At 37.2% G+C, this 19876-nt stretch overlaps 1 protein-coding gene across 1 annotated transcript; it reads left to right on the plus strand.

Annotated features, from left to right (window-relative positions):
* Positions 1 to 17613: 17613 nt before the first annotated feature.
* LOC133763080 (glucose-6-phosphate isomerase-like) lies at positions 17614 to 19636 on the plus strand. The gene is given in 1 exon segment (XM_062196289.1): positions 17614 to 19636. A coding segment is annotated over 1 exon segment (1674 nt). The 5' UTR covers positions 17614 to 17636; the 3' UTR covers positions 19311 to 19636.
* The last annotated feature ends 240 nt before the right edge of the window (positions 19637 to 19876 follow it).

Consider the following 19876-nt stretch of genomic DNA (forward strand, 5'->3'; position numbering starts at 1 on the left):
AGAAAAGTATTGTCTAGCTAATTGTAAATTAAAGCAAATGATCAAAAACAAAACTTGTAAAGACACAGATTTCATAATTGGTAATTTAAAACTTGAATCTGAACTAGGGTTAATTTATGAGAACAAAAAGTATATCTTGTGGAAGTATTAATTTCTTTTGGGAAGTGGCTTATATCAGGTAGATCTTTAAAGAACCACAATTTGCCTAATCCCAGAATTATCACATTCATTGCAATGATTAGGTGGGACATCTGGGATAGTGTTGTGAACAATGCTACAAAAAAACAAACAAACAAAAAAAAAACCCAAAAAAACAAAACAAAACAAAACAAAAAAACACCTTATGTTTATGTCAGTGTATACAATCTTCACTTTTGTTACACAACATTCCTAGGAAGTAAATGGTTAGTTCAAGGTTGCAAAATTTTGACCAACTCTTTCACTTTTGATTTGGTGGCTTTCTTCCCCACCCAATTTACCGAGAAAACAGGATATCTGAGGTGAATTTCTCCAAATTTTCTATACTGCATGTCAGAATCAACTGTTATTTTATCCTGTTTCAAAGCTAACAAATTAGTCAGTCACAATATCATGTGTGCTAGCTGATGACAAGGTTCTTGAATCAGAGAACAAGATCAGTATTAGGGTGAAGCATGAACTGCATCTTGACATTAATTTCCGTCTGGCCCTCAAGCTCTAAGAAGGTGATATGGAGAGAGCCAGGGTGCTGTACATACGGTGTGTTTTTGCTACAGTTGATGAATATAGAAGTATAGGCAACCCCAATGAGCTGCTAGCAAGTTTGCCCAACATTTTACTTGGAAATGTTATCTTCATCATGCTGGTCAGAAAACACATCTAACTTCTAAAGAAGAATAAGATAGCATCTGATTTTTCTTTATTTTTGCTATACAAAGATGCTTAAAAAATAAATAATAAGAGTCCATAACTAAATTCTATAGTACATCTGCATAGATTTAAGGTAATCCTTAAGGGATTATCTCCATACAGTCTGTTTTGTACACGGATGATTTGTTGCTTTACATTGACAAGAGAATTTGCGCATTTGGGTTTAAATTTTAGGGTTATATTTTATGATTGTGGATTACCTAAACTATACTCAGAGGGTTTTGTAGGTTTTCTCCCATAATTACACTGAAATAATCCTAGAATTTGGTGAGAAAAAAGGATAAATTATATAAAAGTCTTCTTGTGTTGTACTAAAATGTTACAAATAAAAATAAATTAAGTGTAGCAATAAGTATCAGTTCTTTTGTCTGTAAAATTCTAAATAAGATAGAACAAAAATAACAGAGTGTCTTGCAAAATGTTTGATATGTACAGTTTACTGATTTGGAAAGTTATTTTGATGCTAAATAGGACATATAATTCTATTTTAAAACACACACAATATCCCATGATGATCTCACAATTGCTTCCAAATTACTGGCCAAAATAAGTATATTTTCTTATCACTTAGGTGTATATTTTTGCCTATATGTTTGGTTTCCTTTCCTTCTAATTAGCATAGTAACACTTGACTGTCTATAGCATTCCTTAGCCTTTAACATTATCTTGCTGTATCTTCTTGAGTAATGAGAACATTTCTTATCATATCCTCCCCAGCACTATAGCTAGTACACAGTGCATAATCGATAAATAATAGGCACAAACATAACTTAGTAAGATAATTATGTCAGAGAAGATTAGAATTTTATGTATGCTCAGCTGTATTTCAAAAGCAATAAGAGCTAATGTGATAAAATGCTGTTACTAGTATAGTCTTCATGTATCAGAGTAGAAAAAACTAAAATTCATTCAAAAGTCACCAAATGTGTTTTATCTTTCATGAACTCATTTTGGTAACTCATTGGTAATTGAGTGCGATCATATTGGTTTCTTCTGTTGCTAGTAATTCTTGGTATTCTTTGGCTCCTAACAAGATAGCTCTTATCTTTGCCTCTGTCAACACCTGTGTATTCACCATATCTCCTTGTAAGTATAAAAGTCATATTTGAATAAATTTTGTTTTTGCAATTTAAGAATATTATTACAGAATCCCAAAGACTGAGTGGCTTATACATAAAACACAATTTTTTCATGTTGCTGAAGGCTGGCGAGTCCAAAATATGAAGCTTGCTGATCTGACATCTGTTATAGGGACTTCCCAGTTTGCTGAATGGGATCTTCTCACATCACCAATAGCAAAATCATCTTCATGTCTCTTCTTCTAATTCCACCAATGGGACCTCCTCTCTTATGACCTAATTAATTCCAAATGCCTCATCTCCTAGTACTAACACATGAATGGTTAGGATGACAGCACATGAATTTTGGGAGCACAAAATAATTCTGTCCATGAAAAGGACTCTTCTTACTCTTGTGGTTTGTCTTCAAATCTGGTATTTTGAAACCCCATGCTTTGTTTTAGTTGTAGAAGACTGCTTTAGCTATTTGGGATCTCCTGTGTTTCCATATGAATTTAAGCATTGTTTTTTTTTTCCTATATCTGAGAAGAATTTCCTTAATATTTTGATTGGTATCACATTGATCTATAAATTACTTCCAGTAGTATGGACATTTTGATGATATAAAGTCTTTCCATGTATGTACATGGAAGGTTTTTCCATTTTCTGTGTCTTTTTATTTTTCTTTATTTAATATTTTGTAATTTTCATCATGGAGATGGTTGATGTCTTTGGTTAAAATTTTTCCAAAGTAATCAATTTTTGTAGCTGTTGTGAATGCAATTAATCTCAGAATTTCTTTGTCAGGCATGACATTGTCTGTGTATATAAAGGCTGTTGATTTTTGTGTTAATTTTATATCCTGCCACTGTACCAAACTCTTTTATGAGTTCCAACAGTCCATTGTAGAGTATTTTGGATTATATATATATATATATATATATGAATATATATATGAATCATGTCATCTGCAAATAGGTATTGTTTGACTTCCTCATTCCCAATTTGTATCCCATTTATTTATTTATTTATTTATTTATTGGACAGCCGCTCTTGCTAAAACCTCCAGGACTAAATTGAATAGCAATGTTGAGAATTGGCATCCTTCACTAGGTCCAGATCTTGGTGGAAATGCTTCAAAGTTGTCCCTATTCAATAGGATGCTGGCTGGGAGTTTGGCATAAATTGCCTTGATTGCATTGAGAAATGCTTCTTCTCTACCCAATTTTCTTAAGATTTTCATCACGAAAACATGTTATATTTTACCAAATGCTTTCTGTGCATCTATTGAGATAATGAGATGTATTTTGTTCTTCAGTTTGTTAATGTGATCTATCACAATGATTGATTTTTGAATGTTGAACCATCCTTGCATACCTGGGATGCATCCCACTTGGTCAAGGTGAATGATTTTTCTGATGTATTGGATTCAATTGGCTAGTATTTTGTTGAGGATTTTTGTGTTTATGTTCTTCAGGGAAATTGCTATGTTGTTCTCTTTTTCTGTTGTATTGTTTTTTTTTAATTTTTTTTTTTTTTATTTTTGACAGGCAGAGTGGACAGTGAGAGAGAGACAGAGAGAAAGGTCTTCCTTTTGCCGTTGGTTCACCCTCCAATGGCCGCCGCGGTAGTGCGCTGCGGCCGGCACACCGCGCTGTTCTGTTGTATTGTTTTTAAGGTTATGAATTAAGATGCTGACAATTTAAAATCTGACTTTGGTATGCTTTTTCAGCTGGTTCTGTTTTATTGACAGGAACTATCATAATAGAGTGTTCTTAAGATTTTATTTGTTTCTTTTAGAGGTAGAGTTACAGACAGTGAGAGGGAGAAACAGAGAGAAAGGTCTTCATTCCGTTGGTTGACTCCCCAAATGGCTGCAAAGGCTGGAGCTGTGCCAATCCGAAGCCAGGAGCCAGGTGCTTCTTCCTGGTCTCCCATGTGGGGGCAGGGGTCCAAGCACTTGGGCCATCTTCTAGTGCTTTACCAGACCACAGCAGCGAGCTGGAGTAGAAGAGGAGTAGCTGGAACTAGAACCAGCACCCATGTGGGATGCTGGAGACACAGGCAAATGATTCACATACTGTGCCACGGTGCCAGCCCCATAAAGTAGATTTTTCTAAAAAAGTATCCACTTGTAAATAATATGAATATTGGTAATAGTAATAGTAATATGATATATTATTGCAATAAAATGTAATATGATTGTATTTGTGTGTTACTTATTGCTTTATATGTCATTTTTGCTTAACAAGTGATAGCAGAAATGCATTCATTATTTTTCATTCTTTGTCACATATGATTAATGTGTCTCAATTTCCAAGATACTGAGAACTTCAAAATCCACTTGGATACTCAAAATTTAATTATGAGGCCATAAGACTGCACAGAACTCTTTTTGAGTAATTAGATACGCCAGAGAAACTTCTAAGGAGAAGTTTGTTCTCCTCTTTCCTCCTCTGAATCAAAAAAGTCCTCATCATTTGGTATAAGATTTTGATTGGGCCAGTGCTGTGGCTCAACAGGCTAATCCTCCGCCTAGCAGCGCCGGCACACCAGGTTCTAGTCCCGGTTGGGGTGCCAGATTCTGTCCCGGTTGCCCCTCTTCCAGGCCAGCTCTCTACTATGGCCCGGGAGTGCAGTGGAGGATGGCCCAAGTGTTTGGGCCCTGCACCCACATGGGAGACCAGGAGAAGCACCTGGCTCCTGGCTTCGGATCAGCACGGTGCACCGGCCATGGTGGCCATTGGAAGGTGAACCAATGGCAAAGGAAGACCTTTCTCTCTGTCTCTCTCTCTCACTGTCCACTCTGCCTGTCAAAAAAAAAAAAAAGATTTTGATTTTCATGATGACTGTCATGGTCTAAATTTGAACTAGATTAGAAGTATGTTTCAAAAGTACAAAAAAAAAATCTTAGCTTACACAACACTCAATGAGAAGTGTGACTGTAGGAACTGGGCTAGAAAAATTATAATGATTGTTTGTTTCATGATAACAGATTAGCATATGCTGTGGTAACAAATCAAACCTTAAGGTAATAATATTATGTTTTTATCGAAATAATTTCTAATTTTGGTAATAGTTCCTTGAAGACAGACACATGAAGGTTTCATCTACTTATTCCATTGCAGTCCACCATAGATCTTCAGTATTTATGATAGGGGAAAGAGCATGGAAAAGCACACACTGGATCTTAAAGATTTCCCACCCAAGAAATGGTACCAATTGTTACTGCTAGTCCTCACATGTTTGCATAGAGAACATAACCAGGAATACTAGAGAGCACAGTATTTCTATTATATTTCCTAAGAAGATAAAATTAACCTTAATTTGTTCAATACTTAGTGTATATATTCAATTAGTTATTTTTTGTCTTTTAAAAATGACATATTTTTATTTATTTTAAAATGTTTTTATTTATTTCAAAGTCATAAAAACACAGAAGGAATTAGAGAGAACTCCCATCCATTGGTTCAGTTTTCCAATTTCTATAATAACTGTGTCTGGGCCAGGAGTGAAGCTAAGAATGGGAAATTCAGTTCAGGCCTCACACGGGTCACAGGGACTCCGGTACTTAACAGTCACCTGCTGTCTCCCATAATGAATGTGAACAAAAAGATTCATTTGGGGCTTGAATCCAGGCACATTGATAGGGGATGTGAGTATCGTAATCTCTAAGCTTAGTGCTCACTTTTAAAATGTCTTCTTTTAATTGCGAAATTTCTTACTATGTATTATTGCTCTATAAAGTAGAATTTATATTTCTTTTTGTTTTCTACTCAAAATACTTATTAAAGACAGCTTGTAGAGGGCATTTGGCTTAGTGGATTAGAGACTCACTTCCCATATCGAAGTATATGTGTTCAAATTCTGACTCCAATCCTTATTCTCGTTTTGTGCTAATATGTGCCCTGGAAACCATCAGGTAATGGCTCAGGTTATTGAGTCTTTGCCATGCATATGGCAGACCAAGATTGCATTCCTCTCTCCCAAATTTGGCCTTGCCTTGCCCTGTCCATGGTAGGCAACTGGAAAGTGAACCAGTGGATGGAAGATCTCTGTCTCATTATTCAACTCTCTCTCCCTCTTTCTCTCTTTCCCCCTCCTATTTCCCTCCCTTTCAAATAAATTAAAAAAAAAAACATCATTTTTAATAAGTCTTATACAGGGACTGGCATTGTGGTGTGATGAGTTAAGCTGCTGCGTACACTGCTGGCTTCCATATGAGCATTTGTTTGAGTCCTAGCTGCTCCACTTCGGTTCCAGCTCACCATTATCTAGCCTGAGAAAGCACCAGAAGATAACCCAAGTGGTTGGGCCCCTGCACCCACTGGAGAAACCTGGATGGTCTTCCTGGCTCCTGGCTTCAGCCTAAATCAGCCCCTGCTGCTGTGGCCGTTTGGGGAGTGAATCGGCAGATGGAAGTTCACTCTGTCTCTCCTTATCTCTGTAACTCTGCCTTTCAAATAAGTGAAATAAATCATTCAAAATAAAAATAAGACAGTCTTATATATTCTAATATTTTGTACATCACTTTGGGCTGTCTATAAATAACATTATTTTAGTGTCTTCCATTTCAAACATCACAAATTTTTTTTCATTGATATATTGAATAGAAAAAGCATTACTATCATTAGCTCTTTCTAATTTTTAATGAAATCTTCTCAAATTCAGTATAATATTAGCAATGGAATTTTGATAGATATTGCTAAGAAAATTTCTAGATATTTTTCAACTGTATCATAAATCTTTTTGTAAAACTTGGTCTTATAATGTAAAATTTTGCTCATTACAGTGAATCATGTGAAAATACCTCCACAATAATAAAAATTAAGTAAAATGATCCTGTTCTTTCCAAATCTGTTCTCCATAATATATCTTTGCAGAGTGTCATGGATAATTAAGGAATAAGGAATGTTGGCAAGGGATCACAAAGTAAATGCATCTTCAGGTAGGAGAGGAAGCAGTCCTTAAGTTCTCAGTATTTTCATTGACCAATAAAATGACATCTAGTTTACCAGAAGATGGTAAGAGTCTTTGCTTCTGTCTCTGAAGTTACAATCATTCTCAATACTTAGAAACATCCATGACTATCTAAGTCTTGAGCTGTTACTAAGCAACACTAAACACACCATGATTCATAAATTACAAGGATGCGACATCAAGCCTCCTAGAACTTGGATTATTTCATTAAATCTATAGTAACATAATCCTGTATTATTCATAATAAACATTTAGGGGACCTGGCATTATACTGTGACAGAATTCACCTTAAATTGCCTGGACCCATCATTTTTAATTACTGCCTTTTTGTGTCCTTTGGTACGAAATAAGACCCAACTGTTTGTAAGCATTTTTGTTTAATTCCAAATTTGGAAAGGGATTCCTCTAATATTTCAAAAATAATTATCATGTTAGCTAAGATATTTACCATGGGTAAAGCTTGATTGCTTAATACTAATTTAGAGCTATTCTTTTAGTTTGTTTAGTTTATTTACACTTTTTGTGATTACTTATGTGTTTCATAAACCTAACTTATTTCTACCAACAAATATTGAACTTATCCTGCTTACTTGCTTTTAGGGAGGAGGTTAAATAAAAAGATTTATTTATTCTTTGTGTGTATGTCTCTTTCCATACAAATTATTGAGGCTTAAAACAACAAATACTCATTTGTTCCTAACTCCATGTGTTGGCAATTTGGTCTGAATTCAGCTCCCTATGGCTATTAGCTAGGCTCACTCAAATAAATTAGATTTCACCATCATACGCAAGGAAGATATCTGTCTGCCACAGGAAAGAAAAGTGAGATTACAACATTTTTGAGGCAAGAGGGTATAGTCCCAAACCAGTCTATTCTTTTCAACACAAAATAATAGCAATAAAAAAAAAAAGCAGAATTCATTTGGGCAGATCTAATTCTGCTCTCAAATATATAAATTCAGATATTTTTCATTTACCCTGCTTTACTATACAAAAGTTCCTAATAACAGCCTCCACTTCTCTTCTTCCTAGCTCTACTACAACACTCAACAATTTTCATCAGTTTCTGAACAGATGAATCAAATAGCACATCCACAGTCTAAGCCTGCATACTCCAGATTTTGCCTGACTGAGCCACTTAAAAATCCAATCTCCAAGAACACATTGCATCTAAAGTGGGCATCGCCTGTAAGTGAATTAAGGAAAACAAAAATATGTGAAGATGGAGACTATCTTAAAATAAAACATGCTGGCGAAAATAGTAGCTAAGGCAGCAGCAGTAACAGAACAGTTCAGCACAATCTACAGATGGCCATCTTCAATAAATATTCTAAATATTCTGCAACTGATGTGGTTAGAGCACAGCCAGAGAGAGATGCTATTTTCTGACGTTGTCTAGGATGTTGATTTGGATGATATCAGCCCAGTTCAGAGAAGTCTTCCCACAATTTCATGTCACTCTGATGGTATTTTTTGCACAGAGCAGTTTTCTCAAATTCTTTATGTATATTTCCTCACTAGCCACATTTTAATTTCCATGAAGGCAAAAATCAGATCTAATTAACTCCTGATATCTTAACATATAATAATATCTGTTGGCAAAAATCTCAATGTAGTGAAAATCAAGAGATTAGAGACTGGATTTAATGTAGTCAGTACTAAATTATGTGCACTTAGATAGTCAACAATTTCTTCTCCTGGGTTTCATATTCTAACATGAAATATGAGAAATTATTTGTAAAATATTAAATGCTTTTAAATACTATTATTACTTTGATGAACTAAATTATGTAATATATTACTTTTGCCTGATTATTTTTCCATTGGAATCTGCTGTTACAACTAAGTGCTTTTAATTAATAGTGATCAGTATATATATTTTACTAGGGAGATGTTATGAGATAAGGGTCAAGAAACTATGTCCTTAGATTGAAAAAATTAAAATACTGGTTCTACAATTTACTAACTTTGGAAATTTATTAACTATCATTTTGCCTCAGTTTTCTCATTATAAAAGGACAAGATGATAATGATTATTTTTGTAGTCATAATGCAAAATTAAATAAATAAGGAAATATCAACACAATACCTCAAATGTGCCTGTCATATTCAAAGGCTCATAAGATAGTGTTGTTAAGGAGATTTATTCATTTTGGTTAATTATTTTTATTTGAAAGGCAGAGAAAAATGTCAGAGAAAGAGAGAGAGAAGGACAGAGAGAGATATTTTACTTCCCCTGGTTCACTCCCCAAAGAACCATTACAACCTGGGATGAGCCAGGCTAAATCCAGGATCCAGGAACTCAATTCAGTTCTTCCAAGTGAATGGCAGGGACTCAAATACTTGAGCAATCAAATGGTGCCTGTAAGATTCATACTAGCCATAAGCTACAAGTAAAAGTAGGGCCAGGACTAGGATCCTGGCATTCCACTATGGGAAACAAAATCACAAGCTGCATCCTAACCACTGTGCCAAATGCCCACTCCTTGTCATTTTAAGAAAAAGTTGGGGTTCTAACTCAAACACATTTTCATTTATCACAATCCCATGAACAACAAATAGCTTGCTTTGTCATAAACTGACTCATAAATTAATGTTATTTAGAATATGACCTGAGGAAAAAGCAGGAAACACAGGTTATAGAGTCATATTTTAGAAAAAAATTCAGATATGGAATTCTTTTGTGTTCCATATTTACAAGTTTAAGATAAAGTACAACATATTTTAATGATGTAGTTATAGATAAGATGCACAAAATAAGTGCTTTAAAGAAGTTAGTTATGTTAAGTTGCTTTGTTCACTTAGTAAATTACATCACCCCTGAGACCAAAGTTTGCTACTTGATTTGAACTGAATTGACTCAAAGTTGTCCTGCTTCTCTTTTCTTCACCATCCACATAGCATGAAAATAGGGTATGGTAAGGTTTGTGTTTACCAGGCACAGGGAAAAGGACAGCTTGCAAAATTTAAGGGTTTCCCATCCATTCTGTTTACTGTTGAGTTGCAACTCCAAAAGTGTTTGTTGTCCACCATGGTCCTCTACTTATGTCAATCATCCAAGAATCCATCTGCTCTTCAATGCACATATTCTTTATGCCAATTGTGAATTACATTCAAACATAATCCCATTGGTTGCAAAAGTAGCAGGCAGTAGGGACAGATATGGACACAAGACTCTTTCCCAGAAACTTAGTAAAATTTCAGTCTGACACCATCCCTAGTACATCTTATTCTTTTAGGACATTAAATTAGAATTTTCACTTTGTAACAATTTACAATTTACTTTATAACTTGCAATCTTGTTTTTTCAACATCTTTTTCTTTAATACACTCTAGTTTGCACTTCTTTAGGCTTTGACTATTGATCTTCCTAAGTCACATCATTTGAAATTCTGAAGAAATGCATTATTTTGCTCTCCAGTTCTTAACTCTTAGAACATTTTAATGTGGATTTTAAGTCACATTTTTCTTCCTCTGTATTCTACAAACTCTAATTAAAAACTTGAACTGGACTTTTTATTCTCTTATTCATACACTGAATCCAAGGCAAGAAGGAAATAGTTGCTGCTGCTTCATTAATAATCTTTGGGTTAAAAATAACCATCAGGGCTGGTGTTTAAGTCTATTACTAAAATATCAGTGAAGGTGCCCCATTCCATATGGTAGTTCCTGGGTTTGATATGCAGTTCCAGTTTCTGACTTGAGCTTCCTGCTCATGTAGACCCTAGGATGCAGCAGTAATGGTTCAAGTAATTGGGTTCCTGTCCCTCTGTTGGTAGACCTGAATTGAATTTCTGTCTTTTGACTTCCACCCCGTCCAGTCCCAGCCATTACAGCCATTTGGGGAATGAAATGGGATGAGCACTATCCTTTCTTTCTCTCTCTCTCTCTTTCTCTCTCTCTCTCTCTCTCTCCCTCTCTCTCTCTCCCCCTCCCTCTCCTTTTCAAATAAGTTTTTTAATTGTCAAAATAAAAAGTTTGATCTAAAAATCACTGCCTTTCTGTATCCATAATGAGTAAAATGTTACACAATGTATAAATCTTCAGGTAGTGAAATGCTTAAGATTTCTAATCATGTGGTTGATGAAAATAGTTCATCAGGTCTCTCTCAGGGAAAAATAAAAGGCTGGCAGGGGCGGGGGGTGGGACATTTTCCATTAGGACAAAAGGCTGAGGTCAATGAGAGAAATGGAATGCTGTCAACATTAATTCAAAGAGAAGGTGGGTAGAAACAAACTTGTCATTTAAAATAACTCCCTAGATTGATTCCAGAAAGACTCTGCTTTGAATAATTGTTCTTTTGCTCCTTCTTCTCCTCCTCGGTGCCCTTTTCCTCCTTCTTTTCTGTATAAAATAATCAACAGATTGCAATGCCCTCTATGGGATTGTCAGTCATTCCAAAATATATAAATATTATGCTATTCTTTTCTTCCTTTTAATATGTGATATAAATGATTACAGGATATCAGCTGTATTACTGTGCCATGAGGCAAAAACTAAGATTCAATATTATGTGTTACCTTGATACCTAAGCAAATAGATCTTATCCCAAATTACCCAACTTCTAGGTTCTGTATTCAATCTGCTGCAGTGGATAACGTACACTAACCAAAAAACCATTTCTACACAGCTCAGGTACAGTTTCTGTTCATCATGGAGTGACATGTGGATTCCTTTCCAGACCACAGAGTTTTAAAAAATAATCCAATCACACCCTCTCATAAAATCTGTAGACGCTTCACTCTCTTTATAACTGCTAAATATGTTTCCAATGACATTTGTTTTTTTTTTTTTTTTTTTTTTTTATTTGTTGGTTACTCTGTTCTCTGGTACAAAACTTGTATGGTTCTCCCTGGTTATCAGAGCCTTCCAAATACAGGCTGAGGATAAATGACTGATAACACTGTAGATATTTCTATATCCTGCCAGGTTTGGTGTACTGGGTCATCTCAATAACACCAGAGCAGGATTTTCTTCCTTGCCAAGAAGATAAATCAGAGGTGATTAAGACAACTATTTTATCTATTTACTCAAAACTCTCTTTAGTGACTCCAATTGGTTAGATATTGAGCCAGATACTTTACTCATGCTGATATTTAATCCTACTAACATCCCCTCTCCAATTTCACAGGAATTGTTTGTGATTATGAGAGACTAAATATTTTTCCAAAGTTACCAAAACATAATATTTATACCCAGTTCTTATTCTAAACCCTGTATGATTCCTACCACTTTATATTACTTTTACTAAACATGAGTTTATTCTATCTAAAATTATAAGAAAGTATACTATTACACATTTTATATGAAATAGGACAAATGTTTCCTTTTAAAATGAACCAACAACTCTTTCTTTTAAGCATGATCAGTTCTGGAATGAATTTTCCAGAGGATGAATTCTAACAGGACTTGCAAGTCCCCAGAGGTACTATTTGCGTTAAAGGAATCCATGTTCTCTCTAACCCAATTATTCTCTTTTCATAGTAATACTATAAACATACCATTCTCTTCTATGAATTTTGTTACTTTCGATGACTTATGTAAGTGTAACCATCCAGTGTTCATTCTGATGTGATTGGTTTCTTTCATTTAGCACAATGTTTGCTAGGTTCATCCATGTTTTTATAAAAGGTAGGTGTCCTTCTATTTAAAGTAGAATAGTACTCCAATATGTGTGTCTGTGTGTTTATTACATTTTCTTTAACCATTCATCTCTCAATGATGGTTGAGTTGTTTTTGCATCTTTACTTTTGGGAATAGTGCTTCAATGAAAATGTAATTCATAAGCACCTTCAAGATCCTCATTTCAATTACATTAGATATATACCCTTATGTGGGATTCCTAGAACACCTATTTCTATTTTTAATTTTAAGGCCTTTCATTCCATTTCCTGTAGTATTTTTGAGGCGTTCTACATTCTCATCAACAGTGTAAAATTATGTAAGAGTTCCAAAATCTCCACATACTCAAAAATGCTTGTTATTTCGTTTCTTTTTGCATAATAGTCATTCTAACAGGTGCGAATTGACATTTCATTGTGGATATGGTTTACGTTTCCCTAATGATTAGTGATACTGCACAGTATTTCATAGACATGTTGACCTTTTGTTTAACTTTTATTAAAGTACTGTGATTGGTCTATTCATATCCTCACCAATTTAAAAAAGGATTCATTTTTGCTACTGATTTGTAGAATATCATTTTGTACTCCAAATAACACCATGTCACATAGATAATTTGTATCTATTTTCTATCATTCCACAATTTCTTTTCACTTTATTGATTATTTAATTTGCTTCTTGTGCAAAAGCTTTTTAGTTGGTTCTGGTCCCATTTATTTATTTTTAGTTTTGTTTCCTGTGCTTTTGGTGTCAAGTTCAAGAAATTATTGCCAGTTGAATGACAAGAAGCTTTTCCAGTTGTATATAGTACTTAAAATAGTCAATTCATAGAAGCAGAGAATAGACTGGGGAATGTCAGGAGCTGGAGTAGAAGGAAAAGGGAAATTTTAGGGTTTTTTCGGTATGAAGTGTTAGTTAAACATGATGAATAAGTTCTAGGAAGCTGCTATACAACCTAGTACCCTTAGTTAACAATATGGTATTGTGCACTAAAATATGCTAAGAGGGTAGATCTCAAAACTCCAAAACTGACAGACATATAAACAGCCGACGAAAGACACGCAGATTCAAAATGTCCCATGGCAATTTGAGGTGTGGGTGGAAAGATTTAATATCTTTGATTGTCATGATAGTATCATAGATGTATACACGGGTTTTCATGAAACTATGTACAATAAATGTGATAGTTTTCTGTATTTAAAGTATGCTTCAATTAAGCTTAAAAAAAAGGCTATGAGCTCAGAAATAAAAATATCACAGGAAACTATCTTCAAGAATTACACTCTTTCCTCACAAAGGGTAAAGCAAATGGGGACATGGTCTGGGAAGATTCTGTTTACACAAGCATTTCCAATTAAAGATGTACTTGACACATATAACCCACTTCCTAATTTAAATCTCATGACTCATTATCATATTTATGGTGTATTGAGAGGCTGATATGTGGCAGATGCTGCATTACTTGCTATACATAGATCATCATATTTCTGCATTTAATTATAGACTCACAATCATTATTTGCGTTTATCAATGGGAAAATCAATGCTTAGTTATGTGAGAATATATTTAGGTTATGTGGTTAGTAAATGTAGGTTCCAGGAGTCAAAGCCAGGTCTGACTCTGCAGACTATACATGACTCACATTGAACAGAGTGATTTGAAACACCACAGCTTGCTTTGAAGGCAAAAGCTGCTCATGAATACATTTTTGGTAGAGGCAGGTCTTTTCATTGGTTTGCCTGCTGCCTACTGGCTTCCTAAAAATACACTGTTGATTGTTCATAGCTTCAGAGAAAATCACTTTTCCATAAAGTGCCCATTATAGTGTGTCAATGAATGTGATAATATGCATAATTTACCTCAGGGGAGTATATAATTAGAAAATTAACCTTTTACTTTTTCCTGTTAATCAGTTACAGAAAATGATGGAAGAATAATACATTAGGAACCGTGTCTACTATGTTATTGTGCTTTTAATTTCTAAGATACTAGATAGAAGCAAAATGCTCAAAGGTACGAACTGGAAAGTATGAAACAGAGATGGCATTTTGCCCAATTAGAATGACCCATTTCTCATGTTTTTCATATGTGTTTACAAATTCTTTTAAAATATTACCCTTTTTGGAGCAGTCTTTCACTCAAATTAGAAAGGAAAGACAGTCTTTTTATTTTTTCCACTAAGATCATCATTACTTTTGCAGAAAGCATAGCCTTAGTGTAAGTTACTTGTGTGCTTCCATGGAAAATCCAGAATCTAGAAAGAAAAAGCGATGTGTCCTGAGGAGTTCAGAGCAAATAGTGGTTAGACTGGCAGACCCTTCTCTGCCTCAGAGATGTAAGTTTTCTTTCTCCAATCTGAGAAATGCTTCATTCTTTGAACTACAAGAAAACAAAGTTATTTTCATTATAATGAAAGCTTCCAACAGTTCCACTGCCAGGTCTGGAACTCAGTTGTGATTAGATGCCTTAGCATGGTAACTTAAAATCACTGGACCACAGCTTTGATTTTAAGAATATCTTTTGTGGTACTTCATTCCTTAGAGACATATGGATGTGTGAAAATGCAGAACAACCGAGATATATTAAAATATAAGAATATATGTGAGAAGGGAAGGGAATGGCAGTGAACTTGCAGTCAGAAGACTCTACAAAGTTTTACTGGCCATCTGGTTTAGAGAATATCACTTAATTTCTCAGACCCTCAGTTGTTCTACTTGAAGAAAGGAAATTTTATTTTCCGTACTAAAGAAATTTCTAAAGAGATAAACTACTATTTTTAAAGTAAAATTTTTGATTACTTAGAAAACTCTGAGTCACCTGTTTTTAATATCTAAGGGTGGTTTTCTTCAATTATATAATTTTCTATTTTGTCTTCAAATTTTTGTGGTATGTTGGTTAAATAGAAAACTATTGTTTCACAGTGAAAAATTTTTAAACACTTAAAAATGTACATCAAAATTTGCAATTATAAACTGAAGCCTCTGAAAGTGTGAAATCTAGACATCCCTAACTGCTGCTACAAATGAGTGGCTGAAAATTGTTATTAATAGAATATCCAGGGTAAATGCAGAATTCTTTTATTCTTATTCCAAAATTTCCTATAAATGTGGAGTTCTATATTCTAAAAATGCTTTGCAGTTGCTTAGTTTAGGGAGCACCCATTTGTAGCCCTTGATCTTAAAACCTTCTTTGCCTTTCATTCTCTTGCATAATCCCATCTGGGAACTAACAATTCCCTGAACATATCTGGATCTCCTGATGCCCAGTGAAGCTGTTACCTTATATGGAAAAAGAATCTTCACAGTTGTGATATTTTAGGGACACTGCAAATGGGCAATTAGCCTAGATTACCAAGCTGAATTTTAAAGAGAATGTTTGGGTCCTCAAAAAAGATATGCCAGAGAGATCTGACACTGACAGAAGTAGAGAAAACAATGGACCACTTAGGTGAGATGAGAAGGATGTGGCCACAAAGGAAATGGCAGCGGCTGCTGGAAGCTGGCAGTGGTGAGGAGCAGATTCCCCTTTCGAGGATTCAGAAGGGTGCAGCCCTGCAGATGCCTTGATTTGTGCCTAGTGAAGCTGATTTAACCTCATGGTCTCCAGACTGTAAAAGGATAATGTATGGCATGGGAAGTCAATGGGCTTGTCATGATTTGTCACAGCAATCATGGCTGCCTCTCCCATAATACCAAAGAAAATTCTTAATGTATGCTGAAGAAATGTGGTGATCTCTTCCAAAACTTCTTCCTCCTAACGCCTTTCTTTCCCTGCCCTCTTCCACTTCTTAAAATCTCAAGACTTTATAAAGTCACTACTTCCTCCCCAATGAGAAATTTTAGGATGTACCATCTTCTTATATTTTATCATGAATGCCCTCTTGCATTCTGGAGTATTTGCGTTGCAAAAGGAATTATTTTTTTATGATGAAGATTGTTGGAGTTAAATGAGTAGTAAAATATCAAATGGACATTCCCAAGTGCAATGATTTAGACAAATTACTCATTGACAATATGAGAATGCATCTGATTATTTCTTGATTCAATATATTTGATATTATTTTTAAATTAGTCATGGTACACCATTAATTAGTGGATCGTCTGAAGAAATTTTAAATTGGAAAGTGAAGGATTACAGCTCTGACGGTTCTCCTTTCATCTCCCACACCTCATGTTCTCTTTCTTAAAAATTTTTAATTTTAGTTTTTAATTAGTTTTTAATTGATTCAATATGATTTATATATAAAAGTCTAAAACATAATCATATTCCCTCTCTCCTTCCTTCTCCCTTTCTTTTTTTTTTTTTTTTGAGATGACATAAAGAGCATAACACTTCACCAAAAAGAAGTTTACCAAGTAAAATAAAACATATTCTAGTTTATTTGGAATATCGATAACAACTATTAACAATAACTGAGTGGAGAATAGCCAACTTACCGATATGCAGTACATTATAGAGTAACCACAGGTCATTAAAACTATGATACAGGCCAGTGCCGTGGCTCACTAGGCTAATCCTCTGCCTGCGGCGCCGGCACACCAGGTCCTAGTCCCAGTTAGGGCGCCGGGTACTAGTCTAGGTTGCTCCTCTTCCAGTCCAGCTCTCTGCTGTGGCCCGGGAGTGCAGTGGAGGATGACCCAGGTCCTTGGGCCCTGCACCCGCATGGGAGACCAGGAGAAGCACTTGGCTCCTGGCTTCGGTCAGTGCAGCATGCTGGCTGCAATGCACCGGCAGTAGCGACCACTTGAGGGGTGAACCAACGGAAAAAGGAAGACCTTTCTCTCTGTCTCTCTCTCTCTTTCACTGTCTAACTCTTCCTGTCAAAAAAAAAAAAAAAAAAAAAAAAAACCTATGGTAGTTATGGTAGTATAGCATTCTCAAATCATTGGTTTCACAAAGGTATAAAACAAACTTTTACAAAAGCATATTTGCAGAAATACTGATATACACAGACATGTTTTATGTCTTTCTTTTTCTTTTATCTGTTTGATTTTTAAATTTTAGCACCTACATATAAGTAAGAATATGTGGTATTGGCCCCGGTCCGTGCACCCTGCTGGCCGCGCCATGGCCGCACTCACCCGCAACCCGCAGTTCCAGAAGCTGCAGCAGTGGCACCGCGAGCACGGCTCTGAGCTCAACCTGCGGCACCTTTTCGACAGCGACAAGGAGCGCTTCAACCACTTCAGCTTGACGCTCAACACCAACCATGGCCATATTCTGTTGGATTACTCCAAAAACCTGGTGACGGAGGAGGTGATGCACATGCTGCTGGACCTGGCCAAGTCCAGGGGTGTGGAGGCCACACGGGAGTCCATGTTCAATGGTGAGAAGATCAACAGCACGGAGGACCGGGCAGTCCTGCATGTTGCCCTGCAGAACCGCTCCAACACACCCATTGTGGTGGACGGCAAGGACGTGATGCCGGAAGTCAACAAGGTTCTGGACAAGATGAAGACCATCTGCCAGCGGGTCCGCGGTGGCGACTGGAAGGGGTACACGGGCAAGACCATCACGGACGTCATCAACATTGGCATTGGTGGCTCCGACCTGGGACCCCTCATGGTGACCGAAGCTCTGAAGCCATACTCGTCGGGAGGCCCCCACGTCTGGTTTGTCTCCAACGTAGATGGGACCCACATTGCCAAAACGCTGGCCTGCCTGAACCCCGAGTCGTCCCTGTTCATCATCGCCTCCAAGACCTTTACCACCCAGGAGACCATCACGAACGCAGAGAAGGCCAAGGACTGGTTTCTCCTGTCTGCCAAGGATCCTTCTGCAGTTGCGAAGCACTTTGTCGCGCTGTCTACTAACACGGCCAAAGTGAAAAAGTTTGGAATCGACCCTCAAAACATGTTCGAGTTCTGGGACTGGGTGGGAGGACGCTACTCGCTGTGGTCAGCCATCGGCCTCTCCATCGCCCTGCACGTGGGTTTTGACAACTTCGAGCAGCTGCTCTCCGGGGCTCGCTGGATGGACCAGCACTTCCGCACGACGTCCCTGGAGAAGAACGCCCCCTTCCTGCTGGCTATGCTGGGGATCTGGTACGTCAACTGCTTTGGGTGTGAGACTCAGGCCGTGCTGACCTATGACCAGTACCTGCACCGCTTTGTAGCCTACTTCCAGCGGGGTGACATGGAGCCCAATGGGAAGTACATCACCAAGTCCGGCGCCCGTGTGGACCACCAGATGGGCCCCATTGTGTGGGGGGAGCCGGGGACCAACGGCCAGCATGCCTTCTACCAGCTCATCCACCATGGCACCAAGATGATACCCTGTGACTTCCTCATCCCGGTCCAGACCCAGCACCCAATCCAGAGGGGTTTGCACCACAAGATCCTGCTGGCCAACTTTCTAGCCCAGACTGAGGCCCTGATGAAGGGGAAATTGACAGAGGAGGCCCGTAAGGAGCTGCAGGCTGCAGGCAAGAGTCCCGAGGACCTCATGAAGCTGCTGCCACACAAGGTCTTTGAAGGAAATCGCCCAACGAACTCTATCGTGTTCATGAAGCTCACACCATTCATCCTTGGAGCCTTGATCGCCATGTATGAGAAGATCATCGTCTAGGGCATCGTCTGGGACATCAACAGCTTCGACCAGTGGGGAGTGGAGCTGGGAAAGCAGCTGGCTAAGAAGATTGAGCCCGAGCTGGACGGCAGCAGTCCCGTGACCTCTCACAACTCCTCCACCAACGGGCTCATCAATTTCATCAAGCAGCAGCGTGAGGCCAAAATCCAATAAACTCGTGCTCGTCCGCAGCCCCTGGCGTGACTGGTCCTTGTCCCTCCTCCCCAGAGTCTGCACTGCACGGCCCTGGCCCTCTCTGCCCGGAAAACTCTCGGGCCGTGGGCTTAGACCCCCAGCCCCTCGAGTGGGTGGGGTGGGGCACAGTCAACGCCAGTCTAGATCCACCACTGCCACCCCTTCGACGTCCACTGTCCCTCTGTTTTACAATTGGCTGAAGTGTGTCAGTGCCGCTGATTCGTTTGACCTGTGATCACATCTCAAATAGAAAAATAAAGATGTCACAAAGGAAAAAAAAAAAAAAAGAAAGAAAGAAAAAAGAATATGTAGTATTTAACTTTTTGGGTCTGGCTATTTTACACAAAATTATGTCCTACAGTTGTGCCTATTTTGCTGTAAGTGATAGAATTTCATTCATTTTAATAGCTAAATTGTATTCCACTGTGTGTGTGTGTGTGTGTCTGTCACATTTTCTTTATCCATTCATCTGATGATGGACGCCTTTTTTGATTCTAAATTTTGGACATGTGAACAGTGCTGCATGTATCTCTTTGATACATGGT

Source organism: Lepus europaeus, chromosome 7, assembly GCF_033115175.1.
Source record: "Lepus europaeus isolate LE1 chromosome 7, mLepTim1.pri, whole genome shotgun sequence".
Taxonomy (NCBI): Eukaryota; Metazoa; Chordata; class Mammalia; order Lagomorpha; family Leporidae; genus Lepus; species Lepus europaeus.